We start from the raw sequence: 26,743 nt of genomic DNA, 5'->3' as shown, positions 1-26,743 counted from the left end.
TGTTTTTTAAATGAATTATTTTACTCTTGTCGAATTGTGCAATGTTATCTGCACGACGAAAATAAATATCATTTTTTTTACCTTAGTATGTGTCGGCCTGATTCCTTTTCTTCCGTAAACCCCGAGGATGGCTCTCCTGCTGATTGTGAAATTAAACTTTAGATGATCGTCACTTCCCATGAACACTAGAGAGCGCCAGAACATTCCTGCGGGCACGGAGAATCGAGCTTTCCTCCCGAGTTGAATTTCAAACGGAATTTCTGGACCTCCCGCTGTGAAAACATTAGGATTCATTGAAATTGATAAAACAACGTAGCGCTCCAAGTTGCAAGATAGAATAGTTGCATGCAAACCACTCATTCGCCCAAAAGAACTAAATTTAGGTTTTTGGGCGAATTCGCTCAGGTCAAAAACTGAAGACCTAAACTAAAACCGGAAAGAGAATGAGAGTTACAGGCGACCAATGCTATAGGGTCTATATATTGGTATCTGCATCAGCACAAAGGGACCTAACTCAAAGTGTACAGAGTACAGATAGAAGATCCACATGCGACGATAACGAAAATAAATTGTTTATCTGGGAAACAGGGATGACAACAGCAATCTAACAAATTGTGCAAGGTATTTTTCTTCATATCATGTAAGACCATTATTCAAGTTTGCTAATTTGCTGAACAAGTAATACAAAGGTAGAAATAAGACTTACCAGTGTTCCCATTTACAACAGTAACTCCGGCGTTCCCCGTCGGTCCTTTTGTAACCAAACAACTGACGTCGGATTCGATGAGTGGGGAAGCGGCAAGTGATTGAACTGGAAGTAAAATTAGAGAAGTTAGAGGATGAGGAACATCACCTTATTCCCAACACTTGTACTGAGCACATTTACCACCATTTTTCTAATGGATATAGGCAGAGCCTCCATATAGAACGTTGCACTTTATTGGCATTGCAAATCTGCCACAAAAATAAAACCTGCTGTCTATATAGCTGAGATGAATAGCGGAGTTCATTTAAGTTGCGATTAGTAAGATATATCCATCTCTATTACAAACCTGCCGTCTATATGACAGCACAACATACCTCTACAAAGGAGGCCATTCCAATTCACAATGACTGTTCAATAACAAACGGATTTGTTTCATGAGTATATGCACCAATTCCGTATATAAGAACTCCGTAATGGCAACAGAGAAAAATAGTTTAACAGTTACATTACACCCCCGGTCACAAACTATAATTAATATCTTACCTAAAAAGTACGCGACAAGGGCGACGAGTAGAATTGTGAAAAGTATGAAAGTGATGGCGGCGCATTTCCATGAACATCGAGATGAAAATTTATTCTTGAAACATTTGAAACCGGTGCTATCGAACTGCGAGTTGCTGAAAAAAGCAAAATATTACAAATTAAAATTTGCTTCAAACAAACCTATGATGACGTCATAAAACTATGACGTAACCGAATGAGTATAATGTAACGAATAGAAATTGTAATCTGAGAACAATATTCGTTTTCAAGTATCATCCCCCTTTTTGATTTTAACATGTCTACTGTGTCTACTGATGACGTCATGAGATTCCTGACGTATGTAGTAAACAGATGCGAAACTATGTACGAAACGCAAATAAGGATGTAATTGAAAACTATGTTGTATCAGTGCATATAAATGTGTGGACAAATTTTATTTTATTCAATAATAAGCAAGGTAATTAGAGATGACCTAACAATATCATATGGCATACAAGTCATGAACGACCGTTGGTAAAAGTATCCAACATTGTTTACGTTATAATGGTTCAACGTCATAAGGATAATGAATCGCATGTTTGCAACTATTATTATGAATTAATAATTAAGAATTAATCGATTTTTTTGTGAGAAAACAAAATTATTCCAGCGAAAATTCAACAAAAAGACATAAAATCGATCATTTTGATTAAAAAACAATTATTTTTGTCTCAAAACATGTTTTTGATAAATTTAGTAACCGGTCTTCGGTCAAGCATAACAGGTTGTATTTGTTTGGTTCATTGTGTTTCATGAATATTTGAAAATGTCACGTGACTCCACACGTCATAATAATGATGAGCATAAATCCTAGATTGATGTGTTTTCGTCCACTTTACTCTTAACTCATATACATAAAGGATAAGTAATACTCTTAATTTCAATCAGTGGTATTTTCGATATTTCGCACAATCAAACGATATTGATTTCTTTAAACGTGGAAATAAATGAAAAATATTACCAATATCAGTGCTACGACATTTTGAGCGATTTATAAAAAGCTGATGAATGTTTCTGTGAAGATGCCAGTAAAGTGGCGTAATAATTAAAAATGAGACATCACAAAATATGAACTATGGCGTCATCATGCCAGAATCTGTTTAACAAGAGCCATTTGGAAGCGAAAAAAATAAATAATTGAATTATTAGCTCTTAAAACGTTTAAAATTTGACGTCATAATTAAAATATGACATCACAATATATATATATAAAATATGACGTCATAATATCTTTTTGAGTGGCAACCTGACCGACGTCTCATTAGTACATACCCGATATGTCTTGTAGGATTGTAAGCGTTGGCGATCGAAGGTCTCTTGCTCATGAACCTTGCCGCTGTGTCCTCTCCACTAGGTGTCGTAACTGAGTGTCTGTGGGGAGGAGAAACCCCCGATGAGAATGGATAAGGACTTCTGTAACAGAAATACAAATAAATGGTCAATGATATACAAAGAAGAATCCTAGTAAAGCGATGGTTTACAAACGCCATATTGTCCAGCAACGACGATGAGCCCCGATGTTATCGATATACATTAAAATTACATTTAGAAAGAAGAATTCTTCCGTAATCGCTATCGTGTTACAAATGAATGCGAATCTCCCATACATATTTCACCTTCGCATTCATTGAGCTTTTAATCTAACTCAAATCCACACAAAAGATTCACCAAATGTGAAAAAAAAGGTTCGCACTTTGCCAGGAGAGTTCATGGTCAGAAAATAATGCCTTGTTTGGGCCTATTATAATCCGTAGATATGCCGTAAATGAAAGCGCGAATTATCCGTGGACCTTACATGGTGAGAACTCATTGCTACTGGCTTTAATATACCCTTCAGTGCTCACAGCTTTCAACTGTGCAAACAAAAAATGAGTTGGGCCTTGCTTAGTACTCCTTCGTGACCAGAAATCATTCATGTGTAACTGGTCAGAATAATCGAATGTTATGGGTGGGCAGCCAATGCTGCTGTTTTGTACTTCATTGATTTTCGTGGTAGCATCAATTTAAATAGAAGAACAATAGTAGACGAAACGTATTTTGTAGGATATTGGTTGTAAGCACTATGGAGATTTAACTAAAAATTGTGAGTCGAACTCGAAAAAGTAGATTTTTGCGTTAAAATGTGGCATTTTTGGGAAATTTTCGCGTTTTTGAAGCCGTAAAAGTCTAAAAATATAATCTTGTTACGTTATTAACGAACGAAAGAAGGCATCCACTCCCGACCCGAAGTCAAGTGCATGTAAACAGACAAATATTTAATTAAAAACTCAAAGCGGACGATTTATCTCTCTCTGTCAGCGATCGTGATTTGTGACGTCATTATAGCTTATGACGTCCCATGTGATGTAATAACGAAATAGTAACGTCCCATTTGTTAATGATAAGGTAGGAAAAGTTATGCTTGCACATTGTATTGTTTTCCCCTGTTTAGATGAAAAATGTCAAAACCATATTTGAATATTTTCAAAAGTAGAGCTATGTTTCAAGTAAACAGTAGAAAAGACGTTAATTTGACATTCCGCTCCCGTTCTATTGTTTATGTTGTATTTGGCGATATTTTTTGGGGTGGAAATCCGATATTTGAGAGTTTTCGATACAAATACTGAAATACCCGTATGCTTGTATTAGGTTGCACTACTGGTTAAAAAAGCAAAGTAAAATGGCGATTCGACTTATATCGTCATGGCGTCAGCAAGAGCGACTTTTTATTTCACAAATTTTATAACTTGTTTGATCTATTCACAATGAGTGACAGGTATCGAATAAATTGCAATTTGCGATATGACAGTTTATCAACGACTTGATAGGATTAGAAGTGATCAGGGTAAAGTGACGCATGAATAGTAATAGATATGCGATAATCATTGATTAATTTCTCATTATACCGAAAACACACTGAACAACACTGAACTGTAAAAATATACTAACAGAATATCAGGGTGAAGGAAGTCGTCATTAAAGGAATACTAGTTACCCAGCAGCGACTAGCCTAAGATTAGATTAACAACATTATGAAAACAAACATAAAATGAAATAAAATGTTCTAAAATCTTCATTCCCAGTTTGTTTAGATAGCTGGAGGCTCAAGCATTCCAAATCCAAGTGGGTAATTTATACCCTTATGCGTCTGGCCCCATGATCAAGGCGCCCATCGTCCCGTCCGCGGTTCCCGGTGCTTTGAAATCAATTCCAACAACAGTTAGATCGTATGATAAAGATTAATACAGTGTCGGGGTGCTTGGGGTCGTTGCCAAACAAAACGAAGGCTTAGTTAGGGATATTTCAGCGCCGAGAACTGTATATGACGTAATGATTTAATGACGTCTCCCAGAAGGTATGGTCATAAGTTTTGGATCAAAACAAAGCAATATGTCCTATATCATGATGTAATAGTTTGATGCCGTCATTCGAAAGGTACGGTATGATTTTGAAATGCGAAAACAATAACCTTATGCCGATTTAATGACGTAATAACTTGATGACGTCATTAGGAATGATAAAGCAAACGACAGAAGATAAGACAACAAAAAGTCGTTTCAAAGCATTCCATTGTATAGATGTCATCTGCCGATTTTGATTAGTCGTCTGCTATATCTTAACAGAATTTTGACGTCATAAATTGTAGTAAACTTGTAGCAGACAACAAATTCGTTTTTTCATTAGTCGTTAGTCCAATGAATAAATTCCAATTCAAATGATGATTTTTAAATTATTGAGCCAGTTTTTCGAACCTATGAAGCAACTGAGGCCATTTTTAATCAAATTATTTAATAAAGGAACTCATTTTCAAATTACACTCTGGTCATATCATTGAGTTCTGTGTATGCACAGTACACGCTGACCACTTAGTGGACAGCAGATAACATAATAAAGGTCATAGACCTGGTGTTAAAGGTCAAATGTTAGAGGTCACTAATGTGTGCATTAGCTTTTGAAATTCCGGTATAATTCTTATCCTCCACCAAACGTGGGCCGTAGAAGTACGTTGAATTTTATCTCCGGCCCCTGTAAGTATGATTGCTATAATGTGGGTGTGAGTAAATGGACTTGGCAAGCTATTAACTTGGGGATGTCTGGAATGGGATTAACGCAAAGCTGGGCGCGGATGGTTTTTCAAAGATTTAAAGAAATAATGGAATGGAGGATTCGTATATGAACTATGCATGAAAATGACCTTAAATTATAATACTGATGACGTCATGATTTGTATTACGTAATTATTATCTGCCACCCACATTCATATCATGTTTCAATCTTTCAACTTGTTATAAAGGCGTGCCTTTCAGCTTTGTTACGCAACAATGAAAAAAATTTGAAAACGTTTCAAAATCCATTTCCGGTTTATCGTTGAAAATAAATAAAAGCAAGTGCTTTATTCTAATATGGGCCATACTTAATCCCTCGATACATCCACGATTACGTTACGTTACGTTACGATAAAAGCGTAAGATCTAGAAAGCAAAGCAACACCTATGCTTTTCATAGTCCATTGGCTCGTCAGAAGATTTTTCTGGTTAATCGAATCCAGTCCATGGACCTGGGACTGGCAACTGGTAGAACCATTCTAACTAAAGTCCTAAAACATGCCTTTATTTATGAAAAATTTGCTCAAAGCGATGTCACGAAACTTTCCATGAGTCTCGCCTACTACGAGAACTTCACGTCTCGACCCTAAGCCCGCTTAATACTTAAATCACCCTTTATAAAAAAAAAAAACTATATTTTGTCGCCCTAATACCTATCATTAAGAGTACTTTTCTTAAACGACCATACGGGATTGATTCTAAACTGACGTTTACGGCGACATTTTTCCGATAATCCCCCAATTTCCGCATTTCCATTATTTCCTCGTGAATTTCTCAAATAATAGGCTCGACATTAAGAGCTTTGCTTTATTAAACGCGTGACGGATTTTGTGACGTCATGCTTACGGAAATCCAGAACTTAATTTGATATTCAAGAATTGTAAATTCAAACAATATTAGCATAGAATATCTCGTATCAAATAAATTTAGATCCTACGCGGAAATCTCATAGACATGGGGTTTATAAACGTGTGGAAATTTTACGCTTTGAATAATCTCTGTGGATTTCATTCTTTTGAAGGTGCAAATTGTGACCGTAGTTGCAATAAAACATATATATCGAAACACCAGTCGAAAACTGCCTACACAAAATTGCACTCTTCGAATATTAAACTAAATTGGCAGAATTATCGCCTCTAATAAATTTTGTTTCTACGCAGAAAATTGGTATATGATTTTAGCTGCGTGGAAATTTGATGCTTATGTCTCTCATACAAATGAAAAATCGGGCGATTGTAGGTAAAATAAAACATATAGTTCGAGCAATCGTCGTTTGAAAATACGTTCATTTACGTTCGCTTAAACTCAAGTAAACTATACATTTTGGAATCAATTCTTCAGTCTAGAAGTCGCCTAATCCTACTTTTTAGCATAATTTGGAAATTTTATCTTCTTAGCGGCCTAACTAGGGCGACAAAAATGCATATTCGACAGAAATAGACACAGAAATGTAATTCGACCCCCAAATAGTGGGTGAAAAAAGACCCCGAGAACCCTTTTATGGGTAAGCATGCGTGCCGGATGCGGGTGCGAATATTATTGTAACATTATCTTCAAACAAACACGGCCATTGATGAAATTCAACATTATGAAGCCTTAACCAACCATGGCCCGAACATAATAGAAAAATTTTCTTCAGCCTTGGCTTGGCAGAGGATATTTAAAATTAAATTTTCCGGTTCTTAACGCTGTTAATCGATCGGAAAGACTCAATGAAGCGGAACGGAATAAGGGCCCGGTAAATCCGATAAAACACACAGACAAAAGGACCAAAACCACAGACCGTTAAAACCGAATACTGCTCTACCGTGATTAAATTTTTGAAAAATATTCTGGAATTGAACTTCTGGCTGGATCATATATATAGCTGAACGTGCCATGCAACTAGCTGTATTACAATGGGTAGGTACTACGGTATCGCTATTGAACTGCAGGCGACCTCACCCTGTTTACTTGTATCAATACGAAAATGAAGCAATGTAATATTGGAAAGTTCCGAGTCAATCAAGTCTCTTTAAAGAATTTTAAACATTTTGGCAAATATTGCGATTTAAAAAAAAAAAAATTTATATTCACAGTACAATAAGAGGTTGTGAATATATATGGATGGGTATTCGTTGCGCAAAAAATGAGTTTTCTCATCTCAGTTTCTGTATTTTCTTCCAGCTGAGGAAAGCTCTAGGTTCTAGAACAATGTTTCATGTTTTTTGGAAAGAAATTCGGGTTTTTATTTGAAATTGGCAAATCCATGCCAGCGCACTGCCTCAAAATTGCGGTATAAGGCAATTCTCAAATAAGTTATTACAGGCTAAGCAATCACCAATTCAATTAATTGAGCGAAGCGAGGCGCAAATTTTCAACACTGTGTCTAATTCCCATTTTTTGCTAAAAAGTAAAAACTAGAGAATAATCGATCATTTTTGCGCTGAAATCATCATTTTTCAACAAGTAACATTAATCTTTAAGTTACCTTGTCAACAATGTTTATTTTACGTGATTTAAACCAAAATTTAGACAAATCTCAAAGATTGGGTGAACGTTAGCGCGATTGTTCGTAACGCCTCATTCCAGTCTGTATTGCTCCGCTCGAAAAATAGGCCGTATGTGCACGTCCGAATCTGGGATATAAGTACAAATGGGACCAGAAATCAGTTACAGTCATTCTTACTCAAGTTCTAGATTCCGGTTTAATACCTTAACTGAAAACGGTTGACCATTAAAACCGTTCTTACTACAGTACCGTTTTGAACCACAAAAGTGAACTATCGAATACATTCAACTATACATATAAAGGGTGTCCACAAAGTCCCTTTGCAATTTAAATTTTGTTACGAAGTCAGTTATCAATATATCTCAACCAGGTTTGTTGTTTATCAGTAATTGTTCAAGTATTTTTACTCCATTTAATAGATATATGGGTACCAAAACAACATATGGTATCAATTAATTCCTTTTGCAATTTCAAATTGTTATGGATACGCTATATCTCGAGGTAGAGTACTTTTAACATATATTAACGATATAATGACAAGCTGCAATTTCCCTATTTCTACATTTGGCAGAGACGGGTGCGCCCCATCCATGACTTACAGTTTAGTTGCGTATGGAAATATTACTGAATATATAACGCTATGTCTATGGCCCTTCACTAGCACGATTGACACACATGTGCATCGTAACTGTTAAAAAATAACGACCCAAGCTCAGTAACATGTGAGACCACGAACTCCATAAATCAAAAGACAAAACCGCGAGTCAATTAACTATAGTTGGATAAAACAAGTTCAGATCTATTAGTATGTTACATGAGGAATATAAATATTCGACCTTGACTTTATATACATGACCTTGACCCCACTTAGCGAAACCTAATTAATTTAGTACGTTCGTGTATTCAACATGCACTGTAAATTTGATAGAAATGTCATTGTTGATTCATGTAAGTTCATTCATGATATGATATAAATTTCTTATTTATCCTGGGTGAGAGGAAAGTCGATAAGCCGACTTGCCATATAGCGAAACACCGCCCCCCGGTCAGGTTACTATCGCAGTCTATGTCAAGTATGGGATTAGGTAGTCAGTTATTTGTTTCAGATGCTTGGACTTGAGGGTGGAGGAAGCCGTAATAGGTTTTAACTCTAGGCTTTGATGAAGGATTTATACGAGTATTCACTTATATTCAAGGTGCTACTATATTTCTGGAACGCCATATATTGGGAATGGATATTTGATAGCAAGCTCTTTTCGAATGTTCTCCTCTGTAGGGTTATTGATCTTGCTACGCCCCTTTTTTAACGGTGGGCTTAATAACTTGCGACACCGTCCACCGCGCTAACCAATAAATAGACCGAACGAATCCCATCAAAATTCTTACCAAATTAGGTTCAGTTTCATAATGTTCCACATGAACGACTTGCAGTTTATGCTCACACCAGCAAGCACAGACAATCCGGCGCCTTTGTATATTCAAAAACGGATTACGCATTTCTAACGCAATTTCAAGTTAGATATTCTGGGTAATGGTGCTGTATATAACAAGAGTAAAGTGAATCATTGAAAAAAGAGAGAATGAAAAATGGCCCGATTTGAAGGAATATCCGAAGTTGGGTTCCTTGGCCACTAAAGTTAAAATGGAGGCTAACTAACGTGAAAAACTTAGCACTGTAGCTCGTTTTATATCAGTGTCTTCTTATAAAACAAAGATTTATTATGAGAGAATTGCGTAAAAAACGCCATGTAGAAGATATCGACTCTTTCGCGGAAATAGTTTTCCCACAAATGGTATCGACTGAACTATTCGCAGCTATGGTCTTAAAGCAATATTCGCAGCTATGGTTCCAAGACAATACGAATGACATAAGCATCATATGGGCGGTCCATGACTATTTTTGTCTTCTACCATTTTGTGGTGCAGACGATGCGACGCTTTTGGTTTGGCGATTAGTGCGATTTGCGACATAACACCCAATATAGCGGTGTGGATTAGGCTAACCATGTGTACAACACTGATGGATGTTTGTATACGCAATATAGCTTAAAGAGGGCAATCTACTAATTGACATTGATAAATTTTGATGTATTAGGTGTTTGGAGGCGGTTAGGCATTTCTGAATCGACACGAGTTTTTATGGCTTGTGTATGTTATATGGTTGCTTAGAGTAGCGCGTATACAAGTACTGCTCTTTTCTGTCTACCTTTGGAATAACTAAACGCAAAAAAAATTGTAGCAAAAATTAATTATTTGTATTTAATTTTTGATTTTTTAATGGCTTGTGTGTAATATATGGTTTCTTAGAGTAGAGTGTATGTAACTACTGCTGTTTTCTTTCTGCTCTTGGGTGCACTGACTGCAAACAAACTGTAGCAAAAATTATGAAAGTTATATTGAATGGATATTGAAGTACCGTTTAAGTAATTAATTGTCCCTTCTCTCTGTCTTTCCGTAATTGACTACAGTTCCTTTCTATCCGCCTTTGTGTAAGTAAGGGGATACACACTGCTCCAATCAACCTCTCAATATACACAATATCAATCACCGTTTAAATTACTGACCTCGACTTTAAGCACAATAACAAATATTGTTATGCAAATATGAGCCTATGATTCAGTTGTTGATTTTCGGCTGGAGGAACTACAAAGTTTTTGGTGTTTTTTGACAGTTTTTCACTGTTTTGCAAGGTTTTTGAGTTAATTTAATAATTCTAAACATCAAAATATTCAAATATGCTAGTTTTTGTTCGATAGGTCGAACATGGAACAACCTGAAAGCATGACCCCACCACCTCACCCGGGGTGAAATAAAGGGGGCTGGGAATGCTGAACCATACGGAATTGGTATCAGTGGAAGCAGAGACTTGAGTGTAAGGTGAAAAAGTCGTTCACACTTATATATCATGCATGACTGAGAATGAAATCAGCCAATCAATCGTCGAGTTGTTTTTTTAAATTCGATTAACCCCCCGACCTCAGGGTTTGACTGATAGGGAGATTAAATTTTAAAAATTAAGAAAAATTAGGAGGTTTGATTCTTGCATAAACAAGATTTTACCCTAAAAGTTGATTTTTATTAATTTCGACAAAATAATCCCCAAAAAAAGGGTTTTTGGAGTTTTAAATACACAAAGAACAACATTTTGGCTATCTTAGCGTATGGCCCGACACTTGGCCGCAGATAAAATATGATAAGTCGTACTTGATATCTGAAACACTTTCCATAATAATTATCCACTTTAGTTTGACTAATGCTGTGAACAAAAAAGGTAAAATATTCTTGAAATTTTGAAATTGCCGGTAAATAAAACACAAGGCAATCCAAAGTTTGGATTCCAAACAAGGAAAAAAATCCATCCAATAATTTTATTCCCAAGATATGCTCATTTTATTATTCTTTCAACGGCCGCCAACTTTCAATCTAATACAAATCAATAACCGGCCCCTCCCCAATCAATCAGCGGTTACTTATGACGTCACAAATCGGCAGATAAAACACAAAACTATAATTTTTCAGTGTCAAAAGTATGAGTAGACACAGTTCAAAAAATTGTTGTGTTATATTGCATTTGAATGTTTGTACTGATTTCTAGTTTGTCCGAGTCGGTCAGTGGTTTTATGTACAGTTTCCACTGATAGAAGCCTACTATTCTTGAAGATCGGAATTTACTGGTTCGGCATTGCCTGTCAAGTTTGAGATGGTTGGCAATCGAACCTGCGATTTTCAATCTGCATCGCCATCATACGGTAGTTATCAAAAATCAAACGCTTTGACCGCTAGAACAGCCCACTAAAAATATTTGTCACGAAACTAGCAAAGGTAGATTGGGTAGCTCTTTTCTCAAACCCAATGGCATAGATAAAAAACAGTTTAATATTAATTTAAATTGTCAAAACTATTTGCAACAAGATTTGCATTTTCTATCCTGTCATATCGTCGCTAATTGGTTTCCTTTTATTATTACGTAACAAGTAAGTTTATTATTACAAAATAATTAGTTTGTTATCACACACACAACCACCGACGACGGATTGTCTGCGAAACGATGAAGGAATTTTTTTCTTTGTTTTAGAATTTATGAATATTTGAATATAGTTAGATAGGAGAAGATGTTTTTGAGGTGAATCTCGGTTTAGGTTTAGGCTGGGCTGATTGTGACTGAAGTCGCAGTTTAGTTATCTTGATGATCGTTGAAGCTTCGCTATCTGGTGTAGCGCCCATATCTCAACCCGGTCCGCGAGAGAATTTTATCATTGTTCTGCCAGTGTAACTGCTAAATTATCAAAAGTTATGAAGGTTGCCGAAAAGACGAAGTTACGTTGCTCATTTTAAATTCTAGGGTCTATACCCAAACTCTCTAAAGTTTTTTGAAATAATGGTGGTTGTATAGCCACCCTTGTCCTAATTGTTGATTAAAAACGAAGGCGCAAAAACGTTTCGAAACCTAGATACTATGTCATATTCAATTTTCAAGAACTTTCATGTCACGTGGTAACCGCTTGCATCTCTGTGATATTGAAATATTACTGATTGGATACCAATTCTTTTTCTATTCATTGCTCTAGAACTGTCCTAATATAGACTTAAAAACATCGAAATATCCAGCCACGGGTGAGCGTTTGTAAAAATTGAATAATTTTCCCAGTTTACAATCTTCACACATTCAATTATGGGTTATGGATAATTCAATTTTCGTGTATGGCCCAAGCTTGCATCATACTTGCGAAATATTTGCAAAAACTAGTTTACAAATCCATTGTGAATGAATAAATAGCGTGTCGTCTGGGACCGCTGTGAACCACTGTGACGCATGAATGGAACTGTGAAATGTTGAAAACCCCATTCAACCAGGAATCCCAGGGAGAAAATCGCGCGGAACGAACTAGCGAAACGAAAATAACCAAAAACAAATGTTCTCTTGTTCCGGGCCATTTCAAAACTTGTGGTTACAAACTCGTTAAAAATGTTTATTTTTTCTATAAATAATAACATGAGGTAGAAGTAGAATTATTGTATTTGCTTGTAATATTACTAATATTCTTCTTAGGGACATACTATAAACTGCTTAAACAATGCAAAGCCTGATAACGAGTTTCACCAGGTGTCACTTGCATATGCCGCATTAGAGTTTAAAAAATTTCAGTGGGGGGAATGAAGTTTTGAAAAGGCAAAGGAATGCGGTGGTGGGATTCAGAATTTTGAGAACAGCTTGTTTTTTGTATCGAACTTAGTGACAGCAGGTTCTCTGAACTCAGAAAATGTATGTCGCCAACTACCTCACTATGACTGGTGGGGAAAATAATGAGTTTTAAACAAAACAAAAGAGACACATGTAGCAAGAAAGCTTGAGTATCGTACCTGACTTCTGGACTTCCAACGTAATTCCATCCTGATTGGTCAGCTTCGTGCGTTGGTTTCAACGTTGTCATGACGACGGGGTCAAATTGCTCTGTTTGTGATGTAGGTAATCGTGACGTCACGAGTGAATTCGGTTTCTGTATATTACGTTATAAGTATAAAAGTGACGAAATAAGACTTTGTATGTGTTATTGTGTTTGTTGAAAATAACTTACTTGAGGCTTGTATAAATTCGGTGTTCCTCCGTGCGGAACTGTGTTTTGTGACGTGGAACCGGAAGGCGGAAGCCCAGTTCCCATTCGCGGAAGTCCCATTTGATGACGTGGTTCAATAGGTAAAGTTGTAGGACCTAAAAAGAGGTTTAAAAAATATAAACTTAGAAAGATTTGATATATTATCAGACAAATATATATAATAGCGAATGGTTGCTACCATACTGGTAGCATGCCTGGTTAGAAGCAAACGATACACAGGGTGTTCGCAAAGTTACGTTACAGCTCCGAAATTTTGTCATGAAGTCATTTCTCAAAACATCTTAACCAAGTTTGTTTCATTTTGATCAGTGTTTATTCAAGTTTTTTCTTCATTTATTTATTACACCTGCATGGCCTACAAACTGTATATGATATCGATAAATTCCCTAAATTTGAAAAACTTTGTGACTTCATTAACACTCTGTAGCTTAGCTGTTTGCTCCTCACCCGTTGTACATGCATTAAAAATGGCTGGGGGTCAAAGTCACATACAGTCCTTTAAAATTTAAGTAAGCCACATAAAATAGGGAGCCAACAACTTGGCATTTAAGTTGGCTGTTCTCCCACCGCGGAACAAGCTATTTTAAGTCAGATCGATAATAACAATGTTACCGGTTGCTCCTGCAAGTCCGTGAAATCGATTTTGCTAAGTTAAAACGTAATTAGGTTTTGTAAACGATTTAGTAAGAATGGACTCTGTTGGACTTTTGTAAGCAATAAAAAAAAAATTTTTCAGTAGGTTTCAAAAAGCCCCCAAACTGTGAACATGGCTGTTCATAGGCAGTCAAAGAGTGTCACTGAAGTTTGAAGTACCGGGGACTTTTCAGTTCGGCATTGCCTGAACATCTTATCACACCCTGGGTGAGGTAGTGGGAATAAGATTTCAACCCAAGATTTATAGCCTGCAATGCCATCAGGGTTAGGCCCAATGTTCCAATCATTTGGATATTATTTAAGCTTGACCTTTGTGCCAACCAACTGCCCGAGGTGTAATAAATTAGGTAGCAATGCCAAACATGAAAAATTGCGGGACTCCGTAAAATAATATTTCCTTGCGTATCAATGGCTGTTTGAACCCAGTTTTGTTTTAGTTACGATGTGAAAAGCCTGACTTACCTGCTTTTGTGACGTAGACTGTGCCTGAATTCGTTCTAGCGAGAATTGATGACGATTCTCGTCTGTATTGATCCCTAACGTGGGGTTCTATAACAACTGGTGACGACATACGACGTCTTGAGTTCAAAGGTCGGAGTTCTTCCGCACGGATAACGTCATCCATACTTGCGATGTCGTCATCGTCATCGCCTACGTCATCATCTCTGGAATCGCGGCGACGATCCTCGTCTGTAATGTCATCGTCAGTCATGCGTGGTGATCGGTGCTTGTTGCTGCCTAGCAACCGATGACGACTACCGTGACGTCCTGGGGAAGGGGGGGTGCAGGATCGATCGGTAACTGGTTCGTAACGAACCGAGGAATGGTGGGTATCGTTAGATGAAACACCTGTAAAAGGAGAATCAAATTCTATATCTTAGAGTTATGCATATCTAATGTATATGTGTTTAAGGGGATTCAAAATCTCTTTTTGCAAACTGACACAAATATAGAAGTTATTGAGCAGGAAGATTTATGTCGTTTTTAATCTATATATATATATGACCCCAAAACAATACCAGAGTTATTTAGAACATATTCTGAAGAGAACATAACTTTTATGCAAAGCGTTCTAGATTGCTGAAACTTTTGGGTACAATCATACACAAACAGAAGTTCAATTGTTATATAAATTTTCTTCATCCGTAAAGGTAATTAAGAGATTCAACGGTTCTGCTTTTTGGGTAACCCTGAAGATTCAAACGACGATTCGGAATTTTTTCAAGTTCAAAAATTCCTTTTTTTTTCTGCACACACACACAAAATATAATCGGTTCAAAAGATAACCTTTGCTTCATCATTTCTGTTATTTGGTCCTGATTTATGTGGAATTAATCAAAATCGAACGAACTAAAATTTGACGTTTTGTAATTTCCCCGCAATCATATCATGATGGAAAAATTAAAATCTAAAAATACTGCAGAGAATGTCCCTAGACAATCCGATATTTGAAAGTTATTATTCTTAAAAGGGACATCGAAATCCTAGTTGAACAACATGCTCGAAAACAAAAAATGAATAAAAATATAAGTTTCCAAAAAAAATCAGCCGATAGAATACGTTATGCACATAGATAATAAGCAACATATAAGCAGCAACATCCTAGCAAGATTTATATAAGGTAATTGGAGACGCTTTGACTTAGTTGATGACGATACTAGATTTCGATACCTTACACAGCAATTTTATGTCATTGATGATGAAACAATACTACAACTGTTATGTCACATTACTTCAACTGTGATGTCACAATTATACAAGATGATGATGACATTGAAAATGAAAAAAACCACTGTGTGTTATGATGAAAGTTAACTGACTTGGTACACAATGAATGCTTATTATAGCTTTTAAACGACGATTTTTCACGCCTTACATTCCGAAGCAGGCTTTGTACAATAAGTGAGATGATGCCTGCGATATTTGGGCCCGATGTTTTAGCTATTAGGAAATCGGACGAATGCTTCGTTGGAAGAGAATATTTATTGGACTTGAATCATTTGTAACTGAGCACAACAAATACAGAATGAATTTCCCAAAATGCAAAAATATACAAGTGCAGAATCATTATGGTGCAACAGTTTTTGTACACGTCATGCTTATTATAACATCATCACTTCCGGTTGACCTTTTACCTCTGTTGACGATATCACGAGGTGAAATCTTTGAGAGCGCCAACTGGCGGAGAGCCTTATTCCTAGCTCTCTGTATTTCATACATTCTGCAGCCGGTAGAGCAACCCCGAATGTAAGTGAATTCAACATCTTCGGACAAAAAATATGAAAAATATCGGTTTCGGACGAATATTATAATAACGGACGATTTACCCGCTGGAGGGTTTATATAGAATACTTGTTCAAAGCAAGGTCACGCACACTAACTCTAAAGCAAATTAGAGTGATCTATAGGCCAGGTTACGTGGACCACTGAAGTGCCAATAGCTACGCGCACATGAAAGTGAAAAACACTCATCTGTAAGCAAAGTCACAGGCGACCACCGAAACTATACATAATTGTGGGGGTGCATTACGCATTCAGGAGTAAATGAGACTCATTCTTCAAGCAAGGTTATTGGCAATCAGTCTTGATCACTAGTACTGAAGTTCAAAGATTACTGAAAAATTTCGGTAAAAGCTAAGTCACACACACTCACTCAAAATGATAGGAGACTCATCTCCGAGCGAAGATATAGGCGACATCTGAAATGCCAAAGGCTACAGAGACTATAAAGAATTATAGCGCCGCGGTAAATTAGACGATTGACTAAATGATATGTAAATAAATAAATTCGACAAAGTCATCACAACCACAAAGCAGCCGGCCCAGGAAACACCCCCATCAACTTCCGCATTCGTATCCGGTAGTCACATTCATTACTCCTTAACCTTCGAATCCTGGTGTTAAATATCAATGGATCCTAAACAATAAACTTTGACCCCAATGAAATCATCAAACCATATCCTTAGACCTTTACGCCCAGGGCGAAATTTATCAAATGTTTTTCAAAATCCATGAAATTCGATTAGCAGCCAATTTCGTGTGTAAATTTTGAGATAGAATCTGATATTTTTAAATTGGCCGTGAAATGCTTTGCGTGTTTACATTTATTGTTACTAAAGGTCGGATTATGGATGGAATTGTTCCAAAATCAGCAGTGACCACAAACTAAAACCATCTGAATTTATTTTCCTATAGTAATATTATACATCAGATACAAAAGGTAAATCAGCACATACAGTTACTATCTGCTGTTTATATGACACAAGGCAAGTTCTAAGTCTCAGGAAAGAAAACAAATTGAATGGCCGGTTAAGTGATTCAAACTGGACCCATTGATGCTCCCACAACCAAACTAAAACCAAATTTTGATGTTTAACCTAAAAAGTAGTTTGTTGAGATTGCAATTGCAATATACTTATTGTTTTCCACTTTTGCTTTTGTAACACTGTAAATATTGTTCATAAAATGTAACTTTATACGTCACACTTACAAATTTGTGGCCCCTGGTCCAAAAACCTTACGCACCGCGCACTTGGCCTAATCCACAGTGACACTCTATAAAGCGGTTCAGTTTTACAAGGTTACAATAATCTCTTCAACAATATAAGCAAAGACCCTTACATGTTTTTTACTTAATAATTTTGGTCAAAAAATCGATTGATTGAGCATTTCTTGGCGCAGAAAGCACAATTTCCACGATTTCTCCCCAAAATAAACACGACCTGATTTTTCAAAGTAGAAATGTCATCACTCGCAATATCAATCAGTAACGAAATCTCGTGGAAAATACATCAGCGATTCTTTGAATTTAATTTTAAAAAAGTTTGTGAATTCAACTTATATTTATGTGTCATATCTTCACTCCAAACAAGGCTTTCAACAAGCTACGTTCAATTAACCAACGTTATCAATGTACTTTGATTATTGGGTGCTCCCGAAGTATGCGAACCAAGATGGCGGACATCGGAACGTAACATGGGTAACAGGTTAGGGTTAGGCGATAATTTTTTTCCAATTTTCCTTATTTTAGTCCTATTATCAGTTCGAAGACTAGCCAAGAGCCTCCCGTAGTATTTATACCTAAAATTATGGCCTAACCCTAACCTAGTATACATATTACATTCCGATGTCCGCCATCTTGGTTCGCATACTTCGGGAGCCCCGATTATTGTTTGCAAAATGTAGTTAATTTAACTCGAATTGATTTTGAAAAGTTTTGTCGCCTTTGAACACTATAGCAGCTCCTTGCCTAGTAGTGGCTGACTGTGAAGAGCCTTGTTCCTAGATGCGTTGATGCGTTGCATAAAAAGTGTTTCACATTGCCCCCAAGAAAATGGCTCTGTACAAGCAGTTTGGAAAAAGTTGCTGGATTTGAACTCAAAAAGTGGGAAAGTTCTGTCGTTAACAATCGTTAATATTAAGAATAATGTAATGACAGAAAAAAATTTCTCTTATTTCAAGCTCAAACACAAATTGGGAAAAGTCTAACCAAGTCGAATTTACCAGGGCGCAAATAAAAAGTAAATTTGCAAAAAAAGAGAGTGTGCTCGAAATTCTTTATCACCCTAAGATTACTTAATTAATGCACATGGCCTATAGATGACGGAGCGTTCTATATTTCCGTTCTAGAAGAGTAGTGAGCGAGAGGGCCCAAATATTTTTATTCCCATAATATACCCAGATCGCTCCGGCCACATCGAGTTTTAATTTTGCAACATCATTAGCCATGGAATGGTAGTGAGTTTAACAAAACTTTTTCACTGTAATGTCTCGAGAGTCGATACGCTTTCAAAACAAAATTATCTTCCGATATGATTTATGGAAAATAACGATTTTCCTTAATTTGAAAAATTGAACAAAATTAATAAAAAAAAACACAGAGAACGAAAAACAGAGCCCGAGTTATTTGGAAAGTATTCTAGAGATAACAAACTTTTGTGTATTTCGTCCTAAATTACTGAAATCTTTCGGTACAATCATACACAAACAGAAGTTCAAAAAATGCATTTTATTTTCGTTGAAGTATTTGAGAACTTCATGTTTTTTTTGGGGGGGGAGCTGTGGACTTGTACGTATATTTTTAAAAATTGATGTCAAAATTTCTCAAATCTCACTAAATATATCAGTTATAGCGGATGACATTATTACGTTAGAGACATGTAATCCAATTATTAGGTCACGTAATAATTTTATGCATCATTATCTTGTTACGTCATCTCATTATGACACTTCAAAGAGAGGTGATACAGTATAATTGTTTCATAACAAAGGATGAACAATCTGCAGTAGACGGTTCATTGTTAACGAAATAATGTACATGAAAGTGATCCGTTAATGATCTATGAAGACATATTCTAATTTACGATATTTATGTTTGAAATTTAACTCTGCAGGGATATTGATATCATTCTTATGGTGAAAAATACTTCGATGCGAATGGACATTATGCCAGTCTCGAAGGTTATTTTTACCGTCGTTGAAAAAATAGTAAAACAGAGCAGCAGCTACGAATCTAACGTTTTAATATACGAACAAATGACTTGATAGCATGGGCTAGCGATCGGGTCATGCATGACTTATCCAACTTCTACGACCTATCCTATTACGACTATGCTCAGGTGATTAATAATGCAAAAAAGCTGTAAAAGTGCAAAAAATAACATACATAACTATTAATTTATTGCTACATTGCTACTTCAGTTTGTGAAACCACCAGTCCACCACATAATTTGCTTTTAGCCAATTTCTCGTGTACTAATCCCTGTAGATACGAATCTATACCTCGCTTCAGTCTATTCACTGAAAACCTGAACGTCTAACTCAACTAAAAATATCATTTGTTTGAAACAACCGACTAAGCCAAATTCGGGTGGTGTCCCCCCCAGTTATCCTAAAGTTGTAGGATATTTCTTTCATAAATTAATGCCTATTCGGTCATAATACTTGCAATTCACAACAATTCTAAACAGAAGGGGATTATGATTTCATTCCTACATAACAATGATCAATGGAAATATATAATTATGTTAACATAATCCACAAAATCCGAATATAATTGTGACGTAACTGTAACCAAGAGAAGGACGACGGACTTAATATCCGTGAAATGATGACAGGCGAAGTTTTTCCCATCGTACTCTGGAAATCTAGATCCATAAGCCGATTAGGAATGTCAAATTCTTCAATTTTATGATCATGGGAGAGCGGAGTTTGTTTAAATAATAAATCAACGACCCATTTGATTCGAGAAATTTTCATTTATAATGAATTTTATCGGGTATCATGAGACAGTAGGCGCACGCAAGACCTTAAAACAAGATTGTGTGATTTTAACCCCTTGATGACTTGACAGAAAAAAATGTATTTGGGTAATTCAGGGTAACAAAGTATTCAAACAAGCGTCATATCAACCAGACTTTGAAATTGATGACGGGACATTAAAAATTAATCTTAGTATAAAAACCAGAGTTATGAGCTTTTCAAACAAGATTTTTACAGCTATTACATCACCAATTTCGTTTTGATTAATTTTTTTTAATGTTCTCGCCCGGAAAGCAAATTCTTTTGTAGTGAAGCCAGACTTTGAATTTGTAAGTGATGAGATATACACATATATAGGGAGTATTCAAACGTCGATAAAAATGATTCTTCTAACTGAGCGAATGTAAAACAAAGTCTATTATCAGCGAATTTTTCCATCAGTAAATGCCAATCTATGTCATCATAAAACTTTGCTTACTAAGAAACCGACTCGGTATGGTCGAATGGGGAGTAAATTTATGCACAAAAACGCTTAATTGGTTCTGTTTTTGGTTTGCTTTGGAACGGAATGTTGCCTCGTTATGCTTATTTTACAGATATTATAATGGATTGTTGTTAATTTGTATGCGGAAAGTTTCGATAACTCCATCTATGTGGAATTCACTGTCCCATAGATACTTTCCTGGAAATGTTGGCTCGAACTGACGGTCTTAACATGCACCACTTCAAATCAATATAGTTTAACCAGCTCCTAACTTTGTAGTGGTCGCCCACAACTTCGCCCTCAGTCTCTTCTACTTTGGAGTGAGTACAGAAAACTTTGTTTAAAGATAATTGCCTTTTACTTCTGAGTTAGTGCGCGTAACCGTGCTTTAAGTAAATCGTCTTGATTGATAAAAGAAAATAATATTCAAAATCGAAATCAGAATTGAATAGGAGAACTTTAAATTATTGTAACAAGACAATTTTAGCACAAAAATACGTAAATTTTCATTGTGGGACAAGAATTTCGATTAACTCGTTAAAACGAAACCTTATCTCAGAAAAATATAAACTGAAAGTTCGACACGAATGTCAACCATGGCCAATAGGTGTTATGTGCAGATCACGCCTGCTTGAATATTGAAAGACAACACTCTATATTTACGTCAATAAAATATTCATGCTACGAACCGAAATTACTTGAATTTTGGCGAAAACTATGATATTTATATACAATATATAGCCTTATAATGCGTAATAGTTTTTAGAAGATCAAAGATTGGCATTGACTTTGACTGCGTAACGATGAAGTATTACCCAATCGATATCGGAAAAGACAAAAAAATTACAAATTTAATTTCAAAAACAAAGTGTGACGTAACAAAGTTACCCACGTAAATTTCCATAAAATTATAATTTTATTTCAAGCGATCTGAAACGTCAAGATAGCGGAAATTGGTTTAATGGATTATCTGGTTGTAAATTGTGACGTAATAAACTACCTGTCGTCTGCTGTTAGAGGCGTCATAATGGATTACTAAGTTATCCGTAGTTACAGTATTGTGACAAAATGATTGATGTTTTATAAGTAAACACCCCGGGGGCAAAACAACGAATTAACAAATGTTCTGATTATACATAAGTATATATTAAAATATATAAACATATATTAAAATCTTACTCGATAGGATGTAATATATATATCACGTCTGTTGAAATAGAATTCGAATAATTTTAAACAAAATCTAGTCTACGCAAACCCGGATGACCCTCTAATATAGGATGATGCACTCACCATCAATTAATTACTAACAAGGTTGACACTGAAGTACCGGTACTGTAAAGCCTGAAAGCACCAAATTTGCTGCAAAGATCGACGGACAAGCAATACGGAATAAAACCTGGAATTATCCCAATACCAACAATCAACCAAACACCAACAATAATTTGACAAAGCGATGCATAAGTACACCTCGTTCCCAAAGCGAGTGAGCCATATTAATTTTGGCGGAGTAGAATTAAACTCCTAAATTTCTTCAACTCTAAAACTTTTTAAAACATTTTGAAACTGAAACACAGCATCGTGCAGATACAGTATTATAAAACACCCCGTATGATATTAATTTTTCAATGCCTTTTAACAAAATTAGGTACTTACTACTCCCGTAGTGTGTGTACCAGGTTAGGGCATGATTTTATTTCGATTTTCCTTATTTTAGTTCTATTACGAGTTCAGGGACTGTCTGTGTTAGCCAAGTGAATATACCCCCTGTCCATAGGCTTCCGTCCATTTACACAACTTGATATCGGTACATATACTTCTGGAGCGCCTTAAATTTAAATCCCTTTTAACAAAATTGTCTTCAATAATGTACTTACAAAAGTCAGCTATATTATATTAATCTTGGTGGAATACAATTTCAAATTTGTCCAACCAAAATATTCAACAAACACAACATTATCGGTGACATGAAAGCAGGTTTTAATCTCCAGTTTTCCACAACTTATCAAAACAACGAGAAACCTCAACACCCGGATTATTTCGATACAACTTATGGGTTGAAATTATCATAAAAGTCAAAACATACAAACTCAAAAAGCATAGATATCAGTTTTATATCATCGTGTTACATTCAGCGTTCAGCGTGGAAACGACGGATTGTAACCAAATAATTTATTAGTATATATTACTGCAAACTGTGAGTTGTACCAACGTCGGAACAAACCAAGAACGTTTTGCCAAAGTTTCATTTCCTATCACGCGAGTCAGTATATCTAGCGTTTGCTTTCAATCAATTATGTAATTACTTGCTATGAAATTCTTGTATGAGCCAAATATTGCAACTATGATGCGAAAATGGCTATTATCGGACGATAGTTGTGTGGTGCTAATAATCAGAGTATTTCTGCTGTTTCAACTTGAATAATTAGGAAGATATGACAAATATAATATCGCTAAACCTTTTTTCTAGGATTTTACGATTTAATTTATAAAATAGGATTACAAATGTTAAATAAATTTGCACTTCATTATTTATACTATTTCCCAAGGCAGTATGGGTTAAACTGTTTGGGAATGTTCAATAATTTATCACACAGATTAGGAAGAGCTAAGTCGTTTTATTTGCGCATCCAATCTCACACCAATTTAGATTTTCCCACTAAAACCAATCCAATTAAATTATTGCGCAATCCGCACAAAATATTGCGCAATCCGCACAAAATATTGCGCAATCCTCTCAAAATATTGTGCAATCTTTGTTTACTATTCTCAGTAATCGATCAACAAACAACTAATTAAAGTATGTTTGTTTATTTAATCTGGAATGAACAAAAACTTCTACTTGAAAAGCAATTAAAACCGGGTCTTATCGATCAATCAAATTTGGTCAAGTTGGAATCAGCAAACAGAGAATTCCACTTGTTTTGAGATTTTTGTGCAGCTGGATCCGCATGTGTGGCCTGGATCATGAGGATGCTTTGGTAAATGGAGAGTCAAGGGTTTATATTAAAAAAAAATAGCGGTAAATATGACACATGCTCTCTGTGATGAAGCGCAGTATGTGTTTATATCTATTTGTCTCAAAATAAAACAGTATCTGCATAATAAATAATATTACAACAGAGATTGGATATACAGTTTACACAAGACTATGCTATTTTTAGTATTGTTGGTCCACTCATTTTGATCCCAACAATGTGTCATATTCAGTAGTAATGATAGCTTAGGACTTGGCGTTTTCACTTAAACACTGCCTATTTCAAAATAAAGCCAAATCGTGAAGCACAACGAAAAGCTTTCCTGTACAAATGTTCATTCATATTTTAGGAATACCCAGATCCATTACAAACGTATCTGATATCAACTAACTCTATCATTGTACAAAATTACCGGATATAACTGAAACATTCTAAAATAATAAGGGACAATTTCACGGTATATTGATTAGCGCGACAGTCGATTTGCCGGTGATTCAGCTACGACACACCCCAACTCTGTATCTACCATTTGAACCGCTAGAGACATCAGCGCAAATAGGCCATGTAAAAATCGCTCCGTAGTGGGCCGTGCCCATGGGCCCAATTAGAGGCGATCCGTACGTTCGAAAAAATATTACAAAATATGTATCCTCTATGGACTTACCACTTGAAGCTGTGTCAGTGTATACTCCGTTAGCTTTGTGTTCTCTCATGATATTTCCAGACTGTACTTCAACCTTCATCACTGGGGCGAGTACTTACTGACAGACTGTTATTTAGTCGTTCATTTAATATGTAAAGTATGGTACAATGCTAACAACGAAAACATAGATAGTATACAGTTTTATATAGTACTTTATAAACGATTATTTGGAATAAATCATTTATTTGAGCATACTCGGTTACTTTGTACAATAAACTTCAGTCTACGCAACGACGCAAAAAGTGACAGCATTAGCACTAAGCTTTCACAGTAAACTTATTCTGTCTGTCATGTTTCATCGATTATTTGAGGGAAAAAAAGCCTAAATTGTATCATGGTTAATCGTATTCTGCAGTTTCGTGTCGAATAGTACCACACCCGTGCATCGGATTTTGCGACTACGCACACGTGAGGAGTGGTCGGGAAACTAAATAATGGAATTATAACATTTTTGGTTGGAACGATATCGTTCTGTATGCTATTTCCTAAATACGTTCTCAAAGGTAGATCTAAAAAAAGAAGCGTTGAGTCCTGAGGACCTGAGCCACATATATAGCCAATGTTTCAAAGAATTTTTAAAGCCATCATAATATATTACAAATCTTACTCGATAAGATGCCAATTTAAAATATAAATCACACCGTCTCAATGTTATTTTCCCCTTCCCAAACAAACACTATATAAACTGAAAGCTACATCACTATTCGGCAATAACGGTTAGTACTGGCCCGAGTAACGTTAATATGCTACAGCAGCTAAGTTAAAAGATCAGACCAACTAAGCGTCTAACAGTAAAACACACAGCGCATACACACACTAACTATGATAAGTTTGGTGGATCCATTCTGTGTTTATTCTTTTCCTAGCTAAACGCGAAAGCCGCAAAAATCAAAACTATCTACTAACTAACACCTTAGTTACAGAAGATAACATAGCTATCTCTCGACTATGCTGCGATAATCTAACGCTATATGAACAAACAATTGGTACTTTGTGATGTAACAAATGGGTTCATCCTCAGCCTTGCTGAACAGTTTCCAGCAGTGATTGTTGGTTCATAATACGAAAGTTGCGAACAGCGTGTCGCCCACTTAGTAGTTAATCCACTCGGCGCCACATGCTACATTATGAAATCACAATAAGTTGTTCGATTTTCTCTAACGGAACTATAGTGACATAATAAGAAGCAGATTATGAAGTCGCAAACGTTTTAGCATTTTCAAGTGGGTTTCGTCGAACACTGCGCCTAATTCGTGTATTCGCAAAAACAACTACTTGGAATTAAACCAACATTCAATAAAGTGATAAAAAGGAGTGTGCTTTAATTTTTTATAAAATTAAAAACTTTACAAATAACACTTATGTCGCAAATATGAGTGCATGAAACTTTTCCCACATGAAAAGTCTCGTGAAACCCCGAAGACGGAATTTTCTTTTCAGTAAAGATTAAAAAAGAAAAACACAACTGAATATAATTCAAGTTAATAAACTTTGTCCAACTCAGAGATTGAAGAGGTCGATATTCTACCATTTTTATATTGCACATCCAAATTTACATATCCTTGCAAAGTTGTTTGGCATAATACTACACTAGAATTATTTGGTGTTTCGCCTCTTCACGTTTGGTGTATCTACAGCTTTCACTCATACGCAGAAAGCCAGGGAATTTGATGAGAATCTAGATTACGGTATAACCTGAGCTATATCTAACACCCATGTTAGGATAGTAGATCAAAATAGCTATTTCTTGCTCATAATTACAAAAAAACGCCAAATCGTGTCAATGTGGAATCACGGGAAACATTAATTTAAAGTCAAGTAATTTGATTTCAATGATTTGTTTTAAATAACACTCGCATGTTTTGCATTCCCGTTAGTAGTATCAATAATATAGTGACATCATACAGAAGATACTTGTATTAGAGCAAGTAACATCAAATATTATATTGATTACAACGTTACTATCCCACGGGACTCACTTCTGTGTAAAACCCAATTTTAATGCCCAATTCTGTCAAAATATGTATCTAGTCAGCCTGTTTCTATAAATAAACCTGAGCTATTTCTCACACTTGTCTTCGTTATATGTTTTATGTCGCTTATCATTTCAGTGAAATTTTGCGCAATTGATCAATTCGAATTAAAAATCCTATACTTACACACTATACAATATTTACAAATAAA

At 35.8% G+C, this 26,743-nt stretch overlaps 1 protein-coding gene across 1 annotated transcript; it reads right to left on the bottom strand.

Annotated features, from left to right (window-relative positions):
- On the bottom strand, nucleotides 1-24,683 carry LOC144419239 (teneurin-4-like). The gene is made up of 8 exons (XM_078109807.1): nucleotides 24,521-24,683; nucleotides 14,596-14,982; nucleotides 13,441-13,574; nucleotides 13,226-13,362; nucleotides 2,561-2,701; nucleotides 1,250-1,383; nucleotides 707-811; nucleotides 1-272 (listed from the first exon to the last, which is right to left on the bottom strand). Exons 1-8 carry the CDS (start codon nucleotides 24,597-24,599, stop codon nucleotides 16-18), a joined length of 1,374 nt encoding a protein of 457 aa, XP_077965933.1. The 5' UTR covers nucleotides 24,600-24,683; the 3' UTR covers nucleotides 1-15.
- Nucleotides 24,684-26,743: the final 2,060 nt, after the last annotated feature.

This window comes from Styela clava, unplaced genomic scaffold, assembly GCF_964204865.1.
Source record: "Styela clava unplaced genomic scaffold, kaStyClav1.hap1.2 HAP1_SCAFFOLD_213, whole genome shotgun sequence".
NCBI classification, from domain to species: domain Eukaryota; kingdom Metazoa; phylum Chordata; class Ascidiacea; order Stolidobranchia; family Styelidae; genus Styela; species Styela clava.
Note: the sequence above shows the minus strand (reverse complement) of the source record. Positions and strands in the feature narration are given on the sequence as shown.

Bases quoted from the DNA above. Each gene is read 5' to 3' on its own strand.
- LOC144419239 (XM_078109807.1), bottom strand. From the start codon at position 24,599: ATGAAGGTTGAAGTACAGTCTGGAAATATCATGAGAGAACACAAAGCT. The intron at 13,575-14,595 runs GTAAGTCAGGCT...ACCTCTTTTTAG, and splicing joins AGTCTACGTCACAAAAGCAG to GTCCTACAACTTTACCTATT. The intron at 812-1,249 runs GTAAGATATTAA...TTTTACTTCCAG, and splicing joins CCTTGTCGCGTACTTTTTAG to TTCAATCACTTGCCGCTTCC.